Genomic DNA, 25,482 nt, shown 5'->3' with positions numbered 1-25,482 from the left:
GCTAAAAGTAGCAAAACATTTGCTAAAGGTAAGAAAAGATAAGCTAATAGCACAATGCTGGCTAAAATAACAAAAGATAAGTTAAAATAGCATAATGCTGGCTAAAAGTAGCAAAACATTTGCTAAAAGTAAAAGATAAGCTAAAATAGCATAATGTTGGCTAAAAGTAAGAAAAGATGAGCTAAAATAGCATAATGCTGACTAAAAATAACAAAATATAAGATAAAATAGCATAATGCTAGCTAAAAGTAGCAAAACAACTAACGAAAGGCTAACTAGAAGCTAAAAGTAGCTAAATAAATTTTTCCTTCCAGTCCTGGCAGATGATTAAAAATCGACTACTTGTGTTAAAATAAAGTCCCTTTACATCAGATAATAGTATTTAACTTGACAAAAATGTAACTTCACTACCCCTGAAGAGTATATAACCTTTCTGCTGATGTTCTGCAGCTGAACTTCTATATTTAACCTGACTGGTCACCGAGAGTTGCCTTAATTGGACGTGCTGATTAGATTTCGGCATGATGACGATCGCTTCATTAAGATGAGTCGGTTAATGCAGTGAGGCAGCTCATGTTTGAACTTGTAGCCGTTTTCTTTAATAAAACCACAACAAAGATTCTAGTCTTTGACATAAACAACATTAAAAGGACAAATTAGGGTTAAATGATGATAAAACAACAAACGCTGATCTGACTCACAGACTTAAAGTGAGAACAAATTGTTTGTGCAACCACTTCATCTTTTATCCTCTGGACCAGATCTGCCCCTCTTCTCTGGGTAACGTTAAATTCATGACGCTCGATTAGAAAAGTCACGTAGCTGATGTGAAGATGTTAATGCTACTGCTGTACTTTAGGGTGAACTAAATATGGCTAATCTACTTTATGGCTTTAAAAAATGTTTTAATGTGATGCATGAATTCTCTGCAGAAGATAAAGAGGGAAGAAATGGAGACAAAATGTACAAACATCTCCAGGCAGCAATATGAAAAACGTTGATAAAAACAGAACTACAGTTTTAAAACTTAAAGACAAAAAGGTAATTCACCAATTAAAGCAGTTCTTTAGGAGCAGGGAAACGAGTAAAACATGGAGGACAGAGAACTCGGGGACCAGGACTGAAGTGGTGCCCGATCTGTCCCTCAAGGGCCACCATCCTGCATGCTTCACCTGTTCTCCTGCTCTTCAGCAGCTCCTCAACTTCTGCCTGTTAATCACTCGTTCATACGTCAGGCGTGTTTTCCCAATTCAAGATGGCTGCCACAACCACCGGAGTTCAGCCAACATGAAAACGCCCGCGACGGTTTTACAGACGAGGAGCTAAAGTGACACGTCAAAACAACAAGAAGATCTCGGATTTACTCCTGCGCTGCTCCGAGACTCTCAGGACGTCACTTTTAAAAGTCCAGATTCTTCTAAGGCCTTAAAGATTTTAAACAGATTTCAAGGTTTTGAAGAAAAGTTTCAGGAGGGACAAAGGAAAGGTTTACAAGAGAGCGGCGAGACCAGCGTCGGACAGTCTGGAGACGGAGACGTGGACAAAAAGACAGGAGACGGAACTGGAAGTCCAGAGGAGGGACAGTGGGAATACTGGTAGAGGATGTTGGAAATGCGGCTGCCAGGAAAAAAGACGACGATGCAGTTAGAGAGGACATGGAGCGAGGACAGAGGACACAGAGGACACTGAGGACAGAGTGAGATGGAGGACGGTTCGCTGAGGAGGAAACAGCCGAAAGAAGAATCCGTTCCGATTCACTGACTTGGAGTCGAAGTGGTGCAGCAGGTCGTGGGGGCGGCAGTAGCGATGTCTGCACACCACCACCAGGGCCACGAAGGAGGCCAGGAAAATGGTCGCCAGCACCCCGATGGCCACAATCACCACCGTCTCCATGGCGACCGTGGCGTTTGACGGCAGCGAGTCGTTAAGAGTGGCGGGGTGGGGGGGACAGTCCAATCAGGGCCGGCTGATTGACCGAGCTCGACTGCAGGCGCTCATCTGCTGAAGAGGAAACGATCATTAAAGTCCGATTGGAGGCGACGGGTTGAGACGTCCCGCGTCGAGAAGATGTTCTTATTTTAAATGCACGTTTGAGCCAAACAGGATGCATGCGTCTGTTAGCAAAATATCTCATGAGCCAGTAGAGATTTTAGTGAAACTCTCAGGAAGGAATTATTGGATCAACATCTACAACTGATTAACTTAAGGGCAACCATGTACAAGATGGCCGCCGCAGCTAAACAATCTTAGACAACACAAAAGTGACTACAACTCCACCAATTTTACAGCTATTGAGCTAAAACTTGGTGTGGTAGTAGCCGAGAGTCATCCCTAACTTATATTTTGAGAGCCACACATTGTGTGACATCTTTGCAGAAAACTTTTAAGAGTTTTAAGACAATTATTGCTGCACTAAAACTAACAGATAACATGAAAATACGTTGTTTTACTCGGTGAAGTGGCCATAAATTCACCAGATTAAATCATCGCATCCTAAACTGAGAAGATTCAACATCAACACGTTTATCTATTTTCAGTTTTTATCGGGTTATCCACACTTTAATTCCATTGAGGGGATTTTTCTCTGAAAGTGTGAAAACCTGAGCGGAAGCTGGAAGGACAAGACTCCAGGTGAACTCCAGCGTCTTAATTTATCGAGCGCAGCGCGTCAAAAATACAAACCCTGATGCTGTTTAAGAAACTGGTGCAAGTGCAACGTCACAGCGTGGTCAACCTGCGTGGGATTATGGCGAGGAATGCTCTAATTCTTTAATCTGATTACTTTTGTGCTTTCTGCAGCCTTTTTCACTCTCGCACGCTGTTGAATCTGCAAAACAAGTGACAAAAAATTATTAAAACGTGCAAAAAACTAATTTAAACATTTTCATCGCTGCCACAGAACCATCAAATGAAATGTACTGAAAGATAAACTATACTGGAGAAGTACTGTGAAGTACTTTTCTGTTAGAATAAATCATATAAACTTCACTTTTATATACTTTTCATTATATAAACTCTGAAATAATGCATGTGGCGGTTGACAATGGTTAGGTTGTGCAAATGTTATGATTATTAGTGATGTGAAGCTGCTCTTTAATGAAGACAAAACTAAATAAAAAACAAGATGACACAGGAAACACGTTTAAAACCAGAGGAGTTACAAACTGAACGAACGTCTAAAGTTTTAAAACTGCGCCTTCATTATAGGAAAAGCTAATTAAATAAAAAAACATGGATTTTTTTTTAATAATGCGAATTTTCTAACTGGATATTTGAGAATTATAAAACAAATTCGCACAAGACGCAACAATGGACCAATAACAGGAAGAGAGACGCACGGATTGTTGAAACTTCTCTTATTTGCTGACTTAAATTAAACTCCAAACTTTATAAAAACTTTTTAAAAGTGCTTTTTAGTTTTAAAAGAGCCTTAAAATGCATTTCTCTCTTACTCACCTCAACATTTCGTCCTTTTTTCTCCCGTTTGGAGACGAAAAGCTTTTGGGTCGCGGGAGCGCGGAGACGGCACCGACTTCCCCACAACCTGAGACGGGAGCGCGCATCGAAGTGATCGATGAGCAAGTTTTAAACAGGCCACAATGTATGGCAGGCCGAGTTATCATATAACTATTAAACACACGCAGACAACCATCTTTGTGGTCATCATAAACATTTTCTCTGTTCAGAAAACATTAACACCGTCCAAATCAACTTGTCAGATGTTTCTAACTTTATTATTTTATAGACAAATTAACTTACCGACATGTTTACCTCCTTTCTGTTTACATTTCTGAAGAAGAACTAAAAAACAAGTCCTATTTTAGACATTCATAATCTCCTTGTTGTGTGAACACTGAGTTAGTGTTCACTTTATTTATTATTATTATTGTTGTTATTATTGTTAATATTATTATTTAGCAAACTTTCAGCTTCAACCATCAAAGTGTTCAACTCCTTCAGGACTTAACTTTCTGGATTATTTTTTTCTGGATTGTCTAACTTTGTTTCTTTGTTCTTATAAATTCACACTGATTTAATCAAATTTTTGAACATTCATTTCTTTGAAATCTACTTCAGCATGCTTTATGTTTTAGCTTTTACCGCTTTTTTGCTAGATTCAGCATTTTGTAGCCCTGCTAATTTTAACTTTAGGCTACTGTTTTGGTTTTGCTTTTAGCTACTGTTTTACTCATTTTAGCTTTTAGCAGCTGTTTTGTTAATTGCAGCTTTTTCCCACTGTTCTACTGGTTTTAGCTTTTAGCTGTTGTTTTGTGGGTCAACTGTTTTATTAATTATGGCTTTTAGTAACTGTTGTGTCCAATTTGGCTTCTACCTACAGCTACTTTTAGCTTATAGCTTTTATTTTGATAATTTTAACTTTAACAGTTCTGTTTCTTAATCAAATGTCAGCAGTCATTCAGCACTCATACATGTTGCATTTTTGCAGATAATGCTATATTTTTCTAGTTACTCGTGGGTTAAATAGATATCCACAATTCAAACCATTTTTTTATATATTCCCAATACATTTTACCAAAAAATAAATAAAATAACACACTTCCTTTTTAGTTACTAAAACATATTTATATAGTGTATTCATGGTAGGTTTAGTTCAAATGTAATTTCATACATTTGTTCTTAAATTATGACTAGAAATATTTGAATATTTGATGAGAGTCTGCAACAAGTTAAGAATCAAAGCAGTCTGTTCCTCAGATAAATAATGTTATTAACTTGTTTTTATGAATATGAATGTTTCTGTTCAGTGCCCTGAGATGACTTCTGTTGTAACTTGACGCTACAGAAATAAACTGAACTGAAAGTTTTGAGGATATCTGTTAAGAACTTGATGGGTTTTGTTTTCTAACATAAAATATTTAATGAAGAAAATTGACTTGTATCTTTAAGTAAAACATTTAAGTAAATTGTTTCTTCTTAAAAATGGGTGTTTGACGTATCTAATATTCAACCTTTATTTATACAGGTTAGTCTCATTGAGTCACGAGGACTCATTTACAAGAGAGACCCGTTTTTAAACAAAGACTACAGTTAGGTGCAGGCAACAATAAAACAATCATAAAAAAAGCATATAAGATGAAAAGGAAGTGATATAACAGAAACATGTCTGCAATGATTTTTGCAGTTGAACTTAACAATTGTTTGAAATCCCTTAGAGATCCCTGATATATATCAGTAAATGTTATTTATGAAATCAAGGTCGAGAGCTTCAGGTCTTTTTGTAAGATATTCCAGGAAACACGAGCGGAGTAGGAGAAGGCCCTTTTGCCAAGTTACTCGATCTATAGCTTTGTAGAGATCTAGAGTGCTGAATGAATGGGTAAATGTGGGCGGCCGTGGTGCAGTGGTAGTGGCAGCCGACCTCTGATCGGAAGGTTGGAGGTTCGAATCCCGACTTCCCACACCATGTGCCGTTGTGTCCCTGGGCAAGACACTTAACCCCGAGTTGCTCCCGGTGGGACTGGATGGCGCCTTGCATGGCAGCCTACCGCCACCGGTGTATGAATGTGCGTGTGAATGGGTGGATGGCTGGTACTGTAAAGCGCCTTGGGGCCCCTCATAGGGGGCTGGAAGGCGCTATAGAAGTAAGCTCCATTTACCATTTACCATTTACCAAATGAGGACACCGATTGTAGTGTAAAGCGCTTTGAGCATCTTGAAATAAGATAGAAAGGCGCTATATAAGTACAGTCCACTTACCATTTACCAAGTTCAGTCCTCACTGAGGGAACACTGCAGGTAATAATGTCCTGAGAGCGCACGCTGTAGCTGCACTCACGCAGAGACATGTAGGAGGAGATGTATGAAGGCAGCAGACCAAGAAGTGATTTAAAGATGAAAATGTACCAGTGAGAGAGTCTGCGTGAAGTTAATGGTGTCCAGTTAACCAGTGAATACTGGGTGCAGTGGTGGGTACGATAATCACAGCCAGTTATGAATCTTAGTGCACCATGATAGACAGCATCCAACATCTGCAGCATCCAACATCTGCAGGGTTCTTGTAGGAGCGTTCACGTAAATAATGTCACCGTGATCAATGGAGGGAAGGAAAGTCACAGTTAGTGTTTCCTTCAGAGTTAGACAGGATCTATTTCTGAAAAAGAAACCAAGTTTTACTTTTAATTTCTTTACCAAGTTTTCGACATGAGGCTTAAAAGAGAGATGTGCATCAACCAAGATTCCCAGGAATTTGTAAGAATTGACAAACTCAGTAGGAAAAACATTCCTAAGATAGAAGGAAGGACTGCTGCGACTTCTTGTTGGAAAACATCCCTTTGGTTTTATCAGCATTTAGCACCAGTTTGAGACGGAACAAATGTGACTGGATGATGTCGAAAGTAGAGTGTGACTGTGGATAGAAGCCTTTCTGCATATATTAGCTAATGCTTTTTATTATCGATCAATCAATCAATCAATTACTATAGTATTACTCAACAACACAAGTTAAAAATGTCATAAAACGTATAAAAAGCTTTGCTAACCCAATAAAAACATTCAAAAATACATGACACATTAAATATATTCCTATACACTGAGAATAATTCAATCATCTAAAATAGACTACTCTCAGTCTAACCAATAAATGCTGAAAATTACAGCACAGGCTACTTGTTTATGCTTAAACTAACTATCAGTAAATTTTATTTATGATTTAATTATAGCTGGACATGGGCAACAGTGAATCCTGCAAACAAAGATGGAAGAAGCGGGTAAAGATCATGGAATATTTGGATAATGTTATTTTACTATTTGTTATGATTTGAATATATGTAACAGCGGTTTTCCATACACCCAAACCTCACGTGATGAATTGCGCTCTCGCGAGCTGTAGAGACTTGAGAAAAAGAGTTCATGCAGTTAACGGGAGATGGCGCAGTTTAATTATTTTAGTCGGCGTCTTATTACATGTCGCTGGAAAAAGTAACGAGTCGGACATAAAAGACTTTCAGAGATTTAAAAAAAAGGAAGTTAACGGGTAAGTCTGGGGTTAAATGAATTTACAAAACTCTCGGACTAAAGCTAGCTAACGCTAACTAATGCTAAATGCGTCTAAAGCGAGATTACAAGTTCAGACTTTGACTTTTTGCCGCCTATTTTCCTTTAAATATTAAGTACCATGAAGTTTTTGTTTTTGGATTAAACGTTCTGTGTGATCTTCCTCTAAAAGTTCAAGAGAATTTAAACAACCGACGGAGTTGGCGGCCATCTTGAATGCGTCAGCATCTGTTACCGCCGCAGAAGCTAAAAATGATGAGTCATGGTTAAAAGCTTATTAGAATTGGTGGCCATCTTGAATCAGAACGAGTCCAAACGTTAAATCAGTTGTAGATGTACATCTAAATATGACTTTTGTGAGAGTTTCATAGTGAATGAGATATTATGCTAACACAGTAGATTATCCTGTTAGCCTGATACATCCTCAATAATCCAGGTAGAAAAATCCAAAAAAGTTCAGAGGACCATATTGAACTTTTTTGGATTATCCTGTTAGGATTTACAGTTTTCATTGAGTAGCGTTTGAAGATATGAAGACAAAAAAAACCCATCAAATGGACATATTAGGACGTGAAACAAAACAACAACAAAAACTGATGTACACTTATGGGGAATATATTATAACTGTTAATATTAGTACGGGTTTTATTCCTATTTATTACCTGACCAAACTGTAGCTCGTTACCTCAGAATGACTGACACCATTTTCAAATGGGCACAAGATGGTAATCACTTGTAGAGACCCTGATTATTATTTTGTGAAACTTTCATTATTTCCATTGTGGAACAACTTTACAGGGTTTTGTAAGGAGTTGATTCATTCTCCGTTTGTTTCTATGGGCGTAGTTGTTGCCCAGAACCAGTTTTTTAACCAATAGCACCCCATCAGAAGTCGGACTAATTCAAGAAAGAAGCAAACAACAACCAAGCCAAGATGTTGTAAAAGCACATTGTTGTTTTAGGATTTCATTTAGATCTCAATAAAATCATTTTCCTTTTGCAGAACTTTCGGCTCGTGTTCATGGGCTGCCTCCCAACACAAACATCCAGAGGAGCTGAAGGAATACAACTAAAGAAGGTATGGTTCTTTTTCATTTGAATGTTTGTTTTTTCCCCCTTCGCAGCTTGGGAACTCATTCAAAATTCAAATCGACGCCCGTGCGGAAAAGTTTCCACGTCTCAGTTATAGATGCGGTGAAAGTCCTTCACCTGCTGTTCCACTGAAGCAGCGTCCTGCGTAAAAGCAGTGAACTCGCGCTCAGGATGACGCTGTCAATCACAGCAGTGTGTCGGGTGCGTTTGTGCCGTGTTCTGGTTTGAAGCTGACAGATTGGATCACTGACTGACAGGAACACACCGTCCTCCTGTAACTTCTGTGTTTCAGGAAGTAAATGTAGGTTCACTGAGTTTCTCCGAGTCCTTTAGCTCTGAGCTAACATTAACGGAGTGATTGTTTGTGCAGCTTAGCAGCCTCAGCTGAAGTCTTGTCGACTTTAGTCTCAGGGTAATTAACGCGAGCCACCAAAGGTGAAAGCGATAATGTTTTTGCCCATGCGTGTGTGCTTGTCTTTTAGCCAAATGTGTCATAAACCACTCAGTTAATTTTAATGAAACTTGCAGAAAGTAGTTATTGGATGTACTTTTACAACTGAGAAATATTTGGAGTCAGTCCAACTCAAGATGGCTGTTATGCCTAATCAACATTAGCAAACATAAAAATGGCTGCAAATGGCTGATCTTTCTGCTGTTCCTTCTTCAGGGAGGTGAAGGACTGTCTGTCCTCTGTCCTCACTTCAACTACCTCCATGTCCTCTCTACTACCCTCAGTCCTACACTCTTGACGTTCCTCTTCCTCCCTCTGTCTCCTGGCACGTTTCCCTCCTCGTGGTCTTAATAACACAATTTCAGTTTGAACCGGTAGCAGTCGTGGTTAACCCTGGCCTCGTCCGATTGAGTTTCATCTGGACAAACTCGCATGTTAGTTTTAGCAAGTGTTTTACTCCAGACGCGTTTCCTGACACAATTCATTCAACCTTTATTTAGACAAGTTAATCCCATTGAGCCTCGAGGACTCATTTACAAGAGAGACCTGATTTTAACAAAGAAAGATGACAACAATGGACAATTATAAAAGAGGCGTACAGATTTTTTAGTTTTATTTAATTTTTTTTTACAAATTAACAACCCTCACCATTTATAGGTTTGGCATCAAGAGATGCACCGACTGGTTTCAGATACTGAGCTAAAGTTTGGTCACAATATCGTATGAGATTCAGCATGTTATTATCATAGTAGGACCTAAACGGCTATTATTCCACAATTTTTTTATTTATGTTACTTAAGTTGATGTCTTTTGTTCCATTTGTTTTTTTGCAAAAGCAGAACAGAAATTGCAAACACGTCTTTATTTCATAACCTTTGGGGTGTTTTATATTTTATTTTATATATACAGGTAGTCTCATTGAGTCACGAGCTCATTTTCAAGAGAGACCTGTTTGGGAGCAGATGGTGGGGGTTAAAGGCCTTGCTCAGGGGCCAGAGTGGGGAAAATGAGGGCGGAGGCAGGTGTGGGTGTTTCACATATCCCACCCACATTTTGATGTTGACAGTCCGGGGAGTTGAACCTGCAACTTTCCGATCACTGCCTCTGCTCCACCACTGCCCAAATGCATGAGCTTTAGAATGTGAACAATGTGACCGTCATTAGTATTTTTTATAAATTCATCAAAGATGAACTCACTCAAGACAGCGCCAGCCAGATATACAGATTATTCCTACTTTTGAGTACTTGAAATGACAAAGTGGTCCTTTTTAATGATCCTGCGTTAAAAATCCTGTTCAGACTTTCAACATTAAGTCGATTTTTGCTTTAAAATCTCGACTTTTGGAACTGGGCTTAAAAAAAAAAAAAGAGTCAGATACAAAGCTATAGTTTTTATTTTTAGAGTGTCTCTGGCTTTACCCCAGGGATTTCAAAACCCTGCGGCTCCAAAGACTACAAAGCTTTTTCTTTACAGCGGGGATGGGATTGTGGGAAGCTCTCTACAACTGAGAACAACACAATGAGGCTGGGTCGTGTGGACCTCCGATAGTGGACCAGTCTTGTAGCTGGATAGGACACACAAATGTCCTTGAGAACCAACAAAAGCAGCAGGCTTTTAGTCAATCAGCTCCGCTTCTTTATTTTGTTCTTTTTGGTGCTTCTAAAATCTCATTCTTGGCAGGAAAACATAGCAAATATTTCCCTTATTGCTTTAGCTGTGGATTATTGGTGGTGTATGCTACTACGACACTAACACATGAAGATCATGTGCATAAGTAGCAGAACATTCTGAGTAAATGTGATGCTTCATTTTTTCCACCAGCTGTTATGTCTGACCTCAGACGCCTCATTTAAGATTGGAAAGTGTTTTTACAAACGTCCCTTCACGCTGGAAGGGACGTTTGACAGGACTTTTAATATAAAAGCTTGTATTTGATCACCTATCCTATAAGACTTCATGTTCATAAAATAACGCCACCTGGTGGGAGACAAAAAGACAGGTATAAGAAATTTAAATTCATGACTTAAAATATGCACAAGTGTTTTTATTTTCTAGAGCAAAAGGAAAAAAGAAGGGTGAAACTTATTTTTCTTTTGTTTCAAGCTCTCGGGAAAGATGCAACGGAACGACTTTATCAATAATACTTAAAATTACTTAATTAATTCACTCCTATATTTTATCAGATATTAACACCTGAGGGCTGAATTCATTAATAAAAAGTTAAATTTTATTTATGAAAAGTAATTAATACAATAGACCAGATTTAAAAAAATATTTTATTACAAAAATCAATAAACAAACAATAAAAAAACAGAACATTTTGGCATATTATTTGGTGTTTTAGCACTTTGAATTAGCTGAACCAAATTTAAATTGTTTTATTATTAAACACTAATTTACAAATATAACACTCTTTTTAGCAAAAATGTTTCCTTTTATGACACAAAGGAAGACTTTAATTAAAAGTTAAACACCTTTTGAAGTGTGTGTTTAAAAATAACTGTTTGCAGGTTACAAGCACAAAGATTTTGACACCAAAAAAATCTACGCTCGATAATCCAGGTATACAATCCAACAATTTTCAGTCAGGTACTGAAAGATTTTGACAGTTTAGTCTATTTTCATAAACTTTTCACTTTGGATTGTCTTTGTGCGATGAGTAATTACTTTCACCAAAATGGCTTTATGAGATATTTTGCAAATACAGGTCCTTCTCAAAAAATTAGCATATTGTGATAAAGGTCATTATTTTCCATAATGTAATGATAAAAATGAAACTTTCATATATTTCAGATTCATTGCACACCAACTGAAATATTTCAGGTCTTTAATTGTTTTAATACTGATGATTATGGCATACAGCTCATGAAAACACAAAATGCCTGTCCCAAAAAAATTATCATATTTCATCCCACCAATGAAAAACAAGTGTTTTTAATACAAAAAACACCAACCTTCAAATAATCATGTTCAGTTATGCACTCAATACTTGGTCAGGAATCCTTTTGCATGAATGACTGCTTCAATGTGGCGTGGCATGGAGGCAATCAGCCTGTGGCACTGCTGAGGTGTTATGGAGGCCCAGGATGCTTCGATAGCGGCCTTAAGCTCATCCAGAGTGTTGGGTCTTGTGTCTCTCAACTTTCTCTTCACAATATCCCACAGGTTCTCTATGGGGTTCAGGTCAGGAGAGTTGGCAGGACAATTGAGCACAGTAATACCATGGTCAGTAAACCATTTACCAGTAGTTTTGGCACTGTGAGCAGGTGCCAGGTTGTGCTGAAAAATGAAATCTTCATCTCCATAAAGCTTTTCAGCAGATGGAAGCATGAAGTGCTCCAAAACCTCCTGATAGCTAGCTGCATTGACCCTGCGCTTGATAAAACACAGTGGACCAACACCAGCAGATGACATGCACTCCAGACCATCACTGACTGTGGGTGCTTCACACTGGACTTCTGGCTTTTTGGCATTTCCTTCTCCCCAGTCTTCCTCCAGACTCTGGCACCTTGATTTCCAAATGACATGCAAAATTTCCTTTCATCCGGAAAAAGTACTTTGGACCACTGAGCAACAGTCCAGTGCTGCTTCTCTGTAGCCCAGGCGAGATGCTACTGCCACTGTTTCTGGTTCAAAAGTGGCTTGACCTGGGGAATGCGGCACCTGTAGCCCATTTCCTGCACATGCCTGTGCACGGTGGCTCTGGATGTTTCTACTCCAGACTCAGTCCACTGCTTCCGCAGGTCCACCAAGGTCTGGAATCGGCCCTTCTCCACAATCCTCCTCAGGGTCTGGTCACCTCTTCTCGTTGTGCAGCGTTTTCTGCCACACTTTTCCCACAGACTTCCCACTGAGGTGCCTTGATACAGCACTCTGGGAACAGCCTATTCGTTCAGCAATTTCTTTCTGTGTCTTACCCTCTTGCTTTAGGGTGTCAATGATGGCCTTCTGGACAGCAGTCAGGTCGGCAGTCTTACCCATGATTGCGGTTTTGAGTAATGAACAAGGCTGGGAGTTTTTAAAAGCCTCAGGAATCTTTTGCAGGTGTTTAGAGTTACGTCGTTGATTTAGATGGTTAGGTTAATAGCTTGTTTAGAGAACCTTTTCATGATATGCTAATTTTTGAGACAGGCATTTTGGGTTTTCATGAGCTGTATGCCATAATCATCAGTATTAAAACAATTAAAGACCTGAAATATTTCAGTTGGTGTGCAATGAATCTGAAATATATGAAAGTTTCATTTTTATCATTACATTATGGAAAATGATGACCTTTATCACAATATGCTAATTTTTGAGAAGGACCTGTAATCGTATGTAGATTACCTTACTGACATCTTGCAGGATAGATTTGGATTATTTTTTTTACAAGTTTGAATAAAGCAAAAAAAAAAACAACAACTTGACAAGCTGCATGGATGTGATGTTTGTACCAAAACCTTCCACTAATGCTCTGATGAAATCCATTCTACAGTCTATTGATCTGGCCTGCAGTTTGATTGATGTTGTTTTTAAAAATTCATTAGTTTGATGCACAGGGAGCTGCGGGGCCGGTGCTCCTGCAGGGCACGTTTGTTCGTGTTTACAGAACCAGGAGCATTTAGTCAACAGCTAGAAAACAGGTTTGACATGGCCACCTAGGGCCAAATAAGTCACCCTGTCATCAGCCCCGACGTAACAAAGGAAGAAACGTTTTTTCACGTCCTCGTGCACTTCTGAAGTTCATGTTGATTACTTCACGTGAGGCAACACATTATTTTTTTGTCTTGCAGTTGTCCCTCCTCCCTAACAGGTTTCAACTACACTTCAATTACACTAAGGCTGTCTGTCTTAAATGGGCTTCAAGGCATTCGTTGTGGCTTAAATATCTGTGTGTGTGTTTTAAATGGTCATAATCACAAAATGTTGAAATGCAAATTACGCAACACTCATAATTAAGAACAAAAGCACATTAGACTGTTCACACTGCAGACAAGTTCAGCCCAAGTCTGAATATAACTTTTTTTTTTTTTAAATCAGTCCCATTGATTTTCATGTGTGGTATTAAATCTGATACATATTCATTGTTTCTCAAAGTAACCTCAGTCTGAACGGTGATGTCGCATTTTGTCTGACTTTTAAGGGACTGAAGTAGGGCTAACCAAATATTGATAAGATTGATACCAATAATATTAAGTTTAAAACTAGGAACTGCACGTCTTTAGCTACAGAACAGAAGTCAAGTTTTGACCTTTTTTTTTTTTTTACGTTTTAGATTTGTTATGTTCTGGAGAGGGTGGCACAGTGGCTCAGCTGGTAGAGCTGTTGCTTCTCGGCGAGAAGGTTGTCGGTTCAAATCCTGGCCTGGGACCTTTCTTAGTTCATATCTTAGATCTTATTACTGTTTTTCTTTTACATTTTATTGTTGGATGTATCTGGGACCCTGTGTACAAAATTTTGCTCCACCACATGTACCATGTGGTGCGAATGACATATAAATAAACCCTGACTCTGACTTTCTGGGTGGGGTTTGCATGTTCTCTCCGTGCATCCATGGGTTTTCTCTGGGTACTCCGGTTTCCTCCCACAGACCAAAAACATTCATGTTAGGCTGACTGGTGACTCTAAATTAATTGTCCCAGGTGAGCGTGAGACAGTTTGTCTCTTTTGTCTCTGTCCAGGGTGTATCCTGCCTCTTGCACAGTGATAGCTGGACATGGGCACCAGTGACCCCCGCAACCCATAAAAGGAAGAAGCAGGTAACACATATCGATGTTCTGGATGACTGAGAGTTTTCACAGACATGATACCAACGTTGTTGTCAGATTGAATCGATGCTAGCATGATGAGTTTGTTTTTACTTTCAGTATGTCGCTGCCATTAGACAAAACAAATATCCACCATTTTCTATATGTGCTTCTCTTTTACGGGATTGTGGGGCGTTGGTGTCTTATCTCCAGAAGTCACTGTGGGAGAGACTGGAGACACTGGGCAGGTTGCAAGTCCACCACAAGGACGCACAAAGACAAATCTGCACTCTCATACACTGATAATTTAGAGTTACCAACATGCATGTTTGATCTGTGGGAGGAAACCAGAGGATGTGCATGTGGATCACTTTAGAGATACAGTCTGATGGTGGTTGAAAACATAGTGTGAATGATCAGTCAGTTTTTTATTTAGCTTTAAGACCTGCAGCGTGAACACAAACTAAGGCACAGAGGCTTGGAAAATGGGTTGCATTCAGTTAGAGTAATGTGTAAGTTTTCAATTTTTATTATATTTAAGAAATAAACCTCGTCAGCTATTTAAAAAACCTTGTTGCATGTGGTAGCTATTTACTGTATAATAATGATTTGGTAACGCGTCTTTTCTCTTGTGCGGGACAAAACTTGATGGATTTTTATAGGAATAGACAAATTAAACTGAAAGCTCTTAGAATCTAAATGCATAAAATTCTGTTGTGATTTTTGATCATGTGAAACGTTTGACCACAATTTAAATTAAATTGTGTTGAACTTTAATCTGAGCCCCTATAAATAATTTTCCAGTGAAAGAGAAAATCTAAGAACTTTACAGGAAAAAACAGACATTTGAGAGGTTCATTTTATACAAGATTTACAGTAGATTACAATTATCTGAGTAAATTATTATTTTTTTTATTCTAAGTTTTTTCTTCTTCTTAGTTTCAGTTTGTGTTAAAGATGACACATTAAAAATTGTAATCCTTCATTTCGGACCCTAATTACTGTATGTCTCATGTCTCTCCATTATGAAAATGTGAGTTTTTCCTTATTGCCTTTTTTCCTGCACATTACTGCTCAAGTTGTCCTACAACACCGAATCGATCAAAATCTGCATGTTTCATGTGCATTCTGCAGCAATTAAATTAGAGGTTAATCACTTGAGGAGCAGCGTGTGTTAAGGACAATTTCTCTTAATTTGGTCATCAGCAACATTAAGAAATGCCAATTAACAATGGCTTGTTAATTATATTTGCGCCTCTCAATTACTGGTGATTGGAGGTAGGTCCAGGTAGTAATTAATGCTAAACAATGGATCAGCATGGTCTAGTTAGAGGGTAAACGAGTCACAGAAAGTTAAATTAGGAAGGGAGACAAAAGGAGTCCATCAAAAGTAAAATGTCTACGTAGCTCTCACTGCTACATGAAAGCAGACCCTTAACGTAAGACGATCCCAGCAGACTGCGCCTGCAGCTGCCAGGACATGAAAAACAACAGAACGATGGGCTTTTTGAAGCAGGAAAATAAGAATTTGTCAGTGCCTGAGCTTTCTTCTCCTCTGCTCCTCGCCCACTCCCACAGTGGAGTGGTGAAGGGTTCAGACGCACCTTTCCCCTCGAGCTTCATTCAGTTCAAACTACAGCCCACGCTTTTGTTTTCTGGCTTGAGAGAGCAAAAGGATTGTCATTAGGAGATGCAGCATGCAGGTTGTGTAGTGTGTTGTTCAGCTGACATGCTCTGTTGTAGCTCGGGCGCTTGTTTAAACCATGAACATGTCAGCAAATGTATGCATTACGCATGAGAGGCTGCGACTAGTTTGCGTCATTGTCACACGAGTTTTTCATTGGTGTGACTCAGTTGGATAAAATAGCACCTCCAGGCTCTAGTTTGTTACACAAGAGGCTTGTGTTAGAACATTCAACAGTAATGACTTCTCTCTTCTGCAAATAGGATTGTGAGTATTGTTCTCTCTAAGGGGGGAAAGGTGTCTATAAACTGGAATGAGTGGCGACCGTCTAACATGAGTGTAGGTTTAAATAATCAGATTTAAGTAGCTTGTCTTGCGTCCATACAGACCAGTGAAATGGTCTTTTTAGTGCCAACACTCGTCTTTGTGTTTCTCTTCTCTCCTACATTTTCTGTGCTGAAAGAAAAGAAGTTACTGCACCTTAATATATTCATAGGGACCATTACTGTTCTGAATTCAGACACCTACAATAAATGATCTCATCTAAAGAAAACTCAATTAATCAAAATATTCTGCACACTAGTTGCATCTTAATTAACTTTAAGGAGAATATGCGCTAAGGCAAGATGAGCTTAACCTAACATTTAAATTTTCTGTCACAGTTTTCTCTCCATATCTCTGAGCTTCTCAATCCTACTATACTTTTTGTTTGCCTCAAAAAAATGTGTTAAAATAAAGACAGAACATGTTACTGGTTGCCATTTCTGCTGCCGTCCTAGCTTTTAGATTTTCTTGATAAATTACTCAGTTGTCTCAAAAGGTTGTATCGTAAGTATTTTATTTATCTTAATAATTTGGTTGATTAAATGTCAAAAAATATGAAAACGGTGGATTCACTTTAAATTAACATTTCCATCAAATTCATGTATTTGTTCACATTATTAAGATGCCAGTGTTGTTTATCGTGGAGAAAAATGAAGCAAAAATCAGGATGTAACCTTCAGAAGTAGTTTCAGATGTGTCAGTTAATGGAGGGTGAGGCCCATAAAATGCAAACCACACAAGTTTTCAAGTAAAGAAACCAAGATTTAATAATAAAATTAAACAAAAAGGCTGACGAGGCAGTAAATACTAAGCAACATAAAACACAAGGAGCACATTGATGGGCTTCAACATGGAAAAATGCAGAGGAGCCATTTTACTTTAGTTGTTCATTGATTTACAGAAATGCTAATGAAGGTTGATTGGGAGGATAAAGGTCTAAAGGCTCATATTGTCCCCTGCTCTTTATACCAAAAGAGCACAATAAATGACTTTATCTTAACTTTCATAGTTTTAAATAACCTGGAAAGTTACATGACAAGCACCTGCTGCTAAATAGTAAAGCTTGTAAATGTTTTTTTTTTTTTTAATTAGCTGACATTTCTTACATTCCCTTAATGAAATAAATGTACATGTTATAAAAAGCATTAAAAAACAAAATAGAAAAAAATAATCTTATTTCTCACTTTAGTTTCCAGAAGACCTGCTGCCAACATCCAAACATAAAATCTGTATTGTCCTGTAATCAAATGCTGATGGAGATGGTTGTTTTAGTAAAACTTGGGGATGTGCCCAGTTGAACTTTAATTTTAATATTGTGGTTTATCATTTATTTATGTGATTAATGGAGTCGTTGCAAGGATTTTGTAATGTCTAAAGAAAATACCAAGTTTTTGTTAAACCATTGAGGCTGAATGTACGGTAGTGGTCCCATGTAGAAATTCAAGGCATCATTGTAGATTCTTGCTTTGTGAGGAAATCTTGTTTGGCTGGAGTCGTACGAATCAAACGGCTAAGCGTGGCTTTCATGGAGGTGTTGCCAGGAGAGGACAGAGGTGGGTGGGCTGCTGAGAAGATGTGCCCTGATAAGCCATATCTGTTCTGCAGACAGGCGGTTGATGTCTGAACCGGAGCGTGACCGAGTGGCGAGGGGAGAAGAGCTGATCAAAAGCTGAAGGAAGAGAAGCAGAAAATTGAAACTTCTTGTTTTGTGTTCTTTTGTTTCTTCACCAAAAAATAAGCTACTTCTAACTACCTTCAGGGTGAATGCATGTAAAATCTTTTCATACAGCTGTGGTTCACAGATGGAGCTTCAGAGTTACATAACTGATGCTGGACTATTGACAATCATTCTGTTATTTGTGTGCAAAAATAAAATATACGGGGAGAGTTTTTCCACACCACTGCCCTTTTTACACAATAACATTCACCATTCAGATAGACGAGGTGCAAGTTTGAAGGGCTGAAAATAACATTTCTGTACACCTGAAAGATGCGTCACATTTTCAGTGGCTTTCGCCTGTTAATGAAGCTGGCTGTAGGCTGTGCAGGAAAGTTTTTTAATATAATCTCTAAGGACACAACTGCGGTTCAAGTTAAGTTGCGTGTGATGCTGGTGCACTTTTATCATTTTTGGCAAACGTGGCAGGACTTGTGAGTCAAAGCCATGGCTTAATTACCATAAAGCATGGCTGTGTGGCTCACAACACCTAATAGGGTCTTATTACTGCCTGTGGTGTCTCATCAATTTTAAAACGAACAATTGTCACTATAAAATATCATTTTGAACTTATCTTATCTTTATGATGAATGAAGAGGGGTTGGGGTATATATTACGCCTGAGGTTTTTGCAAACTTGAGAATTAAATGTGTTTGAGTCGACGTGCACTGAATTTCTGAACAATCTACAGGAAAAATAGGTTGTGCTTTTTGTGCCTGTGTGCTTGTTCATTCACATTAACGGTGCACATTTACAATATTTCTCCAGGTACATATTTATATAACATTCCTGGTTAATGGGGATGCATGATGAAGCACAGGAGAAGTAGATGAAACAGGAAGCAACTTAAAATCAGATTCAAGTTTGAACAAAGAAAGGGAAGCCATTAATGCTGCAAAAATAGGGTCTTTATTATTATTTTTTCAATCCAGTGCCACATATTTCAGCATATTCTATGCAGGTGTCGCGGTTGTGTTTAGTGGGAAGTTCAGAGTTTTCTGTGATTGAAGGTTTGAACCAGAAAAGCATTTTCTTCTTGCGAATGAAATCGTTATACATGTTCAACTGAAGTTTTGCATTCCAAGTGTGAAGAGGCAGTTTAATGTATACATTTTTTAAAAGAATAAAATCAGTCATTACCAAACATCACAAATATGCAAAAACGAATGAAGGTGGCAGTTTCTTTTAAAGTAACTGCAGATCTTTGAATGCCTTCCTGTGAACTGAAGTGCAAGAATGTTGTATCTTTTGTACAATTCGCGTTGCCTTTCCACCCGTGATAATGATTGTGTTTATTTGTGTATAATGCAAAAACATTGAACCCCAAAAATCATACACGTCAGTAAATTTCCACCACACAAAACGTGTACAGGAAAATGGTGACTTACACGAAGCTATGCTAAGCTAAGCTAGGCAAAGCTAAGCGCTACCTGGTGACTTTACCACCCTAATAGTGCTTTCATCCCCGGCACCCTCAGGTTGACTGTCTGCAAAATTGTCTTCTCATTCTAAATGCTGGTTGACAACATATGTTGTTAAAATAAATTAAAATATATCTGATACCACAATCATCATATGACCATTTTATATGTCTACAGATAACAAATGCTGAAATATCCTGAAGTCTGTATGAAATTAGAGGTATGGTTATACACGAGATATAGAATAAATACATAAGGCTCTCAGTCAAAGAGCTCACGATGTCCTATAACGTGTCTCTGAATTACACAAACCTCCAGTCAGTGTATTTAAACACTTTATAATCCTTCTTCACATCAGTAAAATCCACTTTAATTAAAAATAATTATCATTGTACACCCACTTCTGCTGCAGGCATGCTTCTGTGGACAATGAGATTTTGCTAATTTCCCCTCAGAACAGCATGTTATTAACTTTAGATTGTGTAATGATGAGTTGGAGACTCGTGACTTAAATATAGAGAAGGGGCGTCTTTTAAAATTTAATAAACTTAATATTAAAGTGTATGAGTTGATATTAATTGGGAACATATACGTTTTATAACCAGATTATTATTATTTTTTTTTTCACGAATAACATTTTTAAAGCTTTGTGCAAATTGTTAAACTTTCCAGATAGCAGAGCTCTTTAGGATAACATAACAAAATACATTAAAATTAGTAAAAGCATTACAAGCTTAGAAATAAACAAGAGTTTTAGTTATTTTGGTCAAACCTAAAAAAAACCCCCACAGTATTTCACGCACCACCGCAAGATGTCATGCTAAGAGTACTGTAAGTGCTGTGAATGACTCACCGCTACCACCACATCAAAGTTTAGCTCAATACCTTTAAAACAGAGTTATATTCATTTTTGCGAGGGTTAATGCCATTTAATTGTGGTGGCCATCTTCGATACGCTTTCTTGTAGACAGAAATCTAATGATTGTTTCCCTTAAGTTTCATTAAACTCCCAAATTTTGTTAAAGATCTCCAGCTGCTTGCACATGTTGTCCTTAATATGCTGTTTCCCTTTCTACTAAAAGTTGTGACTTTTGCAAACATCTAATTACCTAAAAAAAAGCCTACAGTATGTTTTGATTCTGATGCTTGTTGTGAGCAGCTTGTGATGGAAAGCAGAGCTCACTGCAGCAGAAGCTCTCTCATAAGCATCACAAGCACCAGCTCTTCTGTCCGAGTCTCTTCATCCCTTCGATCTTTGTCATTTTCGCTTGGCGTTTCTGCGTTCTCCTCACTGTCAACATGCTCCGGTTCAAATTAAGAGGCTGAACGTCAAACATTGTCCAAAATTAGAGTTCAAGCTGACACGAGCTTTCATCTGAGCAACCCGTTTATGCCATTTACCCAGAATGCATTGCAATGTGTGCAACAAGGCAACTTCCATGGAACGTTATAGTGGTGATAATAATCTTTGTACTCCCATCCTCTTGGTGGCTGTGTCTTCACCTTCACTTTTGCGTTTACTTACCTGTACCTAGTGTTTCCCTTACTATTATTCAAGGAGGGTGCCCCGCCCTGTCAACAGAAACCAGTGCCCCACCTACCAAATCCCCCAACTCCAGCACAACTCTGCCACTTTCAGACGGTGGGGGCGGGGATTAGAGCAATTTAGCACTTTAACGCACCGCCCCCCGCCCCCCACCCATATATGGGCACACTGCCAAGGCAAGTGACCTAGCACTGTAAAATATCCACTGACCCATCAAAGAATGGGATTGGAGAAGTGTTGCTGCAAGGCGAAGGTGAGGATTGGAGGCTGCTTTAGCATCAAGATCAATGATGGCTGAAGAATGTAGATGCACCATAATTGCCGGTCTATAAGCCGCTACTTTTTCCACAGACTTTAAACCCCACGGCTTATACAATGCCATGGCTAATTTATGGATTCTATTTTATTTTTTTGGATGGACTAAAAAGCTTCCTGTACTTATATTTAGTTATTTATTTATTTCCCCCCAATTTTATTTTCTTCAAAAACTCAATGCACCACAAAAAACTGAAAGGCTACATTATGTGATCTTGGATGTTGTTGTGTGTTCTCAGCTTGGCTCTAACTGATGTCCTCATCTGTTTTTTCCACATCTGTGGTCGTTTCCTAATAAGAATTAATTTATTCAATCTTTCACAGAAAAGCAGATGAGACTCGCCTAAATCGGACCTCATTCTAGAACAGCATGAATTTGCATAGTGTATGTCAAATGTGCCTGTTTCTCCGCTTCCATCTAAAAGTCACTAAACTAGGTACTCATGAGCATCTGTTCAGTGAGTGTGTTTGCTGAAATGTTTCCTTCTTGAGTCGGCATTTGGTGGCTTATTAGAAATGAAACATATTCAAGAAGCAACAAAAATAAAACATATATTTTTCCTTTCTTATAAAACTGTCAGCAAAGGTAGGTTTAAGTGGCAGGAAACTGTTTTTCCACTAACCTTGATGCTTACCTACATAAACCTTAAATCCATCTGATGTCATTTTCATTTACACGCTTCCTCATTTCAATTATCAAACCTCTGACAGCATGTCAGCTGTGATTTACATCCACTTCTTCTTGTGGTCTTCAGCAAGCGGTCCACATAAACATTTATACACACACCTCAAAATAAAGTTAATGTGATTTTTTTAATTTTTTTTAATTATTTTTTATCATCTGCTGCCTGGGTTCGTTTGTCAGTTGGCAAAATACAATATGAACAACTAGTTTGATTTTTAACAAAACTGTACAACAGATTAAATTTGGGAGTCGTCCTGAATATGTTTTGTCACAGTTAATTGACCATAGCAAACACAAAAATGGCTATAAAATAAAAATAATAATAAAAAAATCTGTCTGTCTGTCTGTGATATGTTCTCTATATCTTTATATATTATTTTTTAATGGGAACGTGAGGGCACAGGTTGTAGTGTAAAGCGCATTGAGTATCTTGATAAGATAGAAAAGCACTATATAAGTGCAGTCCAGTTACCATATATATTGTGCTGAATATTGCTTGTTTGTTTTATTTATTTTGTTGCTGAGTCATCTCCATCACAAACCCAAAGTGCAAATTGATCTGGCAAAGTCTTTATTTAAAATTCTAGAACTGCACAAATGCTACAGTAACTCTATACTCGTCCTCATCGTGCTTAACAGTGGTAAACGTATTTACTGAAAAGTAAACTTTACTCCAATAGTGACGAGTTACTGACACTTCTGAGAGTTAACATTTGAGTAATTATAAATTTAAGTCATTTTCTAAAATCGTTACCATTGCAGGAAAATGCCAAAATGGGGTTGTTTAACAACGGCAATGTTTCATATTTGAGTAACACTTAATTTTCTTTGCAGGAAAATGAGCATATGTAATAGCACATGCATTGTCAGCAAGGCTATCTGTTGTCATATTTAAGTTGTGCTGCTGATCATGTGACTGATTGCACAGTTTACATAAAAGCAGCTCACCCATCACACATTCTATAACCTAGTTTCTCCTAGAGTTGGGTCTGATTGGAAAAGCCAACAAGTATTGATGCACATGATTATTTTTTTATATTGACTCCCACGTTTATTCCTCTGCCATATTCTGTTGACAAAAACAAAATCGATAAAAATTGACAGTCTTCCTCTTCTCGCATTATTTCTCTTTCTTTGCTCAGAATATATCCACACAATAACAGGTGAATACAGAACCCAAGACTTACTCCTGCAGTGGTTTCTGATAGAAGATGAGGCTCACGGTTGCCACAGTAATGACGACGATGCCACAGAAACAAGAAGAGAGAAGCATGCAGGCGTCACAGACACCCTTCTGTTTACCTCAGATAATTCAGCCCTTCAAGTGACAGTTTCTGTTAGAGTTAAATGTTTGTGACACACACTAGAAGCCATATCAAATGTCATCACAGGGGGAAATGGTTTAAGCGCACAGGCTTCTTCGGTTTTCATCATCTCCGCTTCTGACTTGTCTTTTCAATCTTCTTGGCACATCGGTGATGTCTCTCAGTTACAATCTGCATCAGCAGCAGCCTGCTCGGTTGTTCATCTGATTTTTAATTCTTGGTTGAGAGGATGCCCAGAGGAAAGCACCGTGTTCACGTCTGAGCCTACATGACAGACTCACCGTGCCTCGTGTGTTTTGTCCGGTGGTGGACAGCGTTGGAGGGGCAATAAAAAGTAGATCGGACCGGTTTCTCTCCTTGCAGGGATGAGCAATCTGATTTTTCTTTGGAGATCCATCTCGGCACCAAAGCATCCAGGCAAGATGCCAAATACTCAGGTGCACAGCGAGCAGCGGAGCAGAACGAAGCTCTGTCTGTCAGTTTGACTGGAGTTCATGCTTCTGACCGGGCTTCATTCAATGTGTGGCTCAAACTGTGTAGCTTTTTATTTGTACTTTCCAGACCTTATTATTAGGCCCCTAAATGACAGCGTCTGCCCCACTGGTTGTAGGTTAAATGCTCTTTTTGTTTCTTTGTTTCCTTTACAAACATGTGGGTGCACTTTGGCACTGCAGACTTCACTCCTAGAGGAAAGATCCCAGCATGGAGGATGTTACCCACGGGACTGCCAGTCTGACAGCTTGTTGGTTTTGCAAGCTGAGCCCAGAGGCTCATGGGATGTGAAGACTCTTTTTATGTATTTATTTTAAAAGTCTCCCACAGGCCCCATCATATGAAGAGTGATGATATTTAGAAAATAAAGAGGTCATAAATTAACCCCGACAGAGGATTTCCATAATTCCATATTTGCATATTTGGGGGGTAAAAAAGATGCACCCAAATGGTTTAAGAATTGTTTTATTTTTACTGGTTTTAACCTTTGGTTTACAGTTGTTGTTTTTTCCCCTCCTTGGTTTTTGTGTAATAAACATATGTCAATAGATGAAGATCCTCAAGCAGCTTTGTAAAATATGTTAAAATTAAACTCGACTAGCACCAGACAATTATCTTTTATTTAAACATTAATTAATTTTAGGTCAAAACTTTTGACTCGTATTTATTCTGAATTGATTAGATTTTAATTTTTACTTCACAACTCGTTCAGTGTGACAACTATTTTTCATCCATCCATTTTCTTCTGTTTACGTATCTCTTGTTGGGTCACGGAAGCAACAGGTCCAGAAACGAAACCCAGATATTCCATGACCCAGTAAGACTTTCCAGTTCCTCCTGGAGGATCCTAAAACATTCCAAGTCAAGAGAAGTTATGTAATCGCTCTAGCAAGTTTTGAATCTTCTTTGGTGTCTCTTCCCATTAGGACGTGACTGGAAAACCTCCAGAGGGAGGCATCATAATAAGATGGCTGAACCACCTTATCCTTTTGATGTAAAGGATCAGCAGCAAGTTCCTCACCTTATCTCTAAGGCTGGAGCCCACCACCCTTTCAAGGAAGCTCATTTCAGATGCTTGTATGGATCACGTCCTTTTGGTGACTGAGGACTGGAATATTGATGGATAAATTGAGAGCTTTGTCTTGCACTCAGCTCCAACGGACCGGAACCACGCCCTCATTACTGTGGTCGAAGCCATCCATCCTGGCATCACTCATGATCAAAACTCCCAAATCTCCTCTACTTGAGTGAAATACTCTTCCTTGACATTGAGAGCGCAATGCATCAGTCTCTGGTTAAAAAGCATAGCAACAGATATTTCACTAACTGGCATTTTGACCAATTTAATTTTTTTCAACGAATATTTTTTACTTGGTGAACAAAGTCCAAGCCAAAATTTTGATGCATAAACTCCAAAAACAATCTTAAAAGTGTGAATAGACTATAGTTTGTAAGTTGATACAGGTAAAAAGAAAACAAAGTTTCAAAAAGTGTTTTTACAAATATTTTACAATATTTGTAAAAACACTTGCATATGTATTGTATTTATTTTTTAATTAAAAATGTTTGTGAATAATTTGTTTCCTGGAAAGTACACAAAAGAAACGGACAAACAAGAATAGGAGCAGTGACGATAAAAAACAAAGTTAAAGGGAGAATACAGGAGATAACTAACTGCATATGGTGAAG

The 25,482-nt window shown here is 38.4% G+C and overlaps 1 protein-coding gene across 1 annotated transcript in view; it reads right to left on the bottom strand.

The window, feature by feature from the left end:
* Positions 1–1,893, bottom strand: part of tmem98 (transmembrane protein 98) — a 3,623-nt gene extending 1,730 nt beyond the window's left edge. Inside the window, exons 1-3 of the mRNA XM_037688735.1 lie at positions 1,730–1,893; positions 1,393–1,417; positions 855–865 (exon numbers count right to left, since the gene is read on the bottom strand). Coding sequence (XP_037544663.1) covers positions 855–865; positions 1,393–1,417; positions 1,730–1,893 — 200 coding nt within the window. The remainder of the gene's footprint in view (positions 1–854; positions 866–1,392; positions 1,418–1,729) is intronic.
* Between the last annotated feature and the right edge of the window lie 23,589 nt (positions 1,894–25,482).

This window comes from Nematolebias whitei, chromosome 15, assembly GCF_014905685.2.
Source record: "Nematolebias whitei isolate Nwh7 chromosome 15, NemWhi1, whole genome shotgun sequence".
Lineage (NCBI taxonomy): Eukaryota > Metazoa > Chordata > Actinopteri > Cyprinodontiformes > Rivulidae > Nematolebias > Nematolebias whitei.
This window is presented reverse-complemented; position numbering and strand designations above follow the sequence as displayed.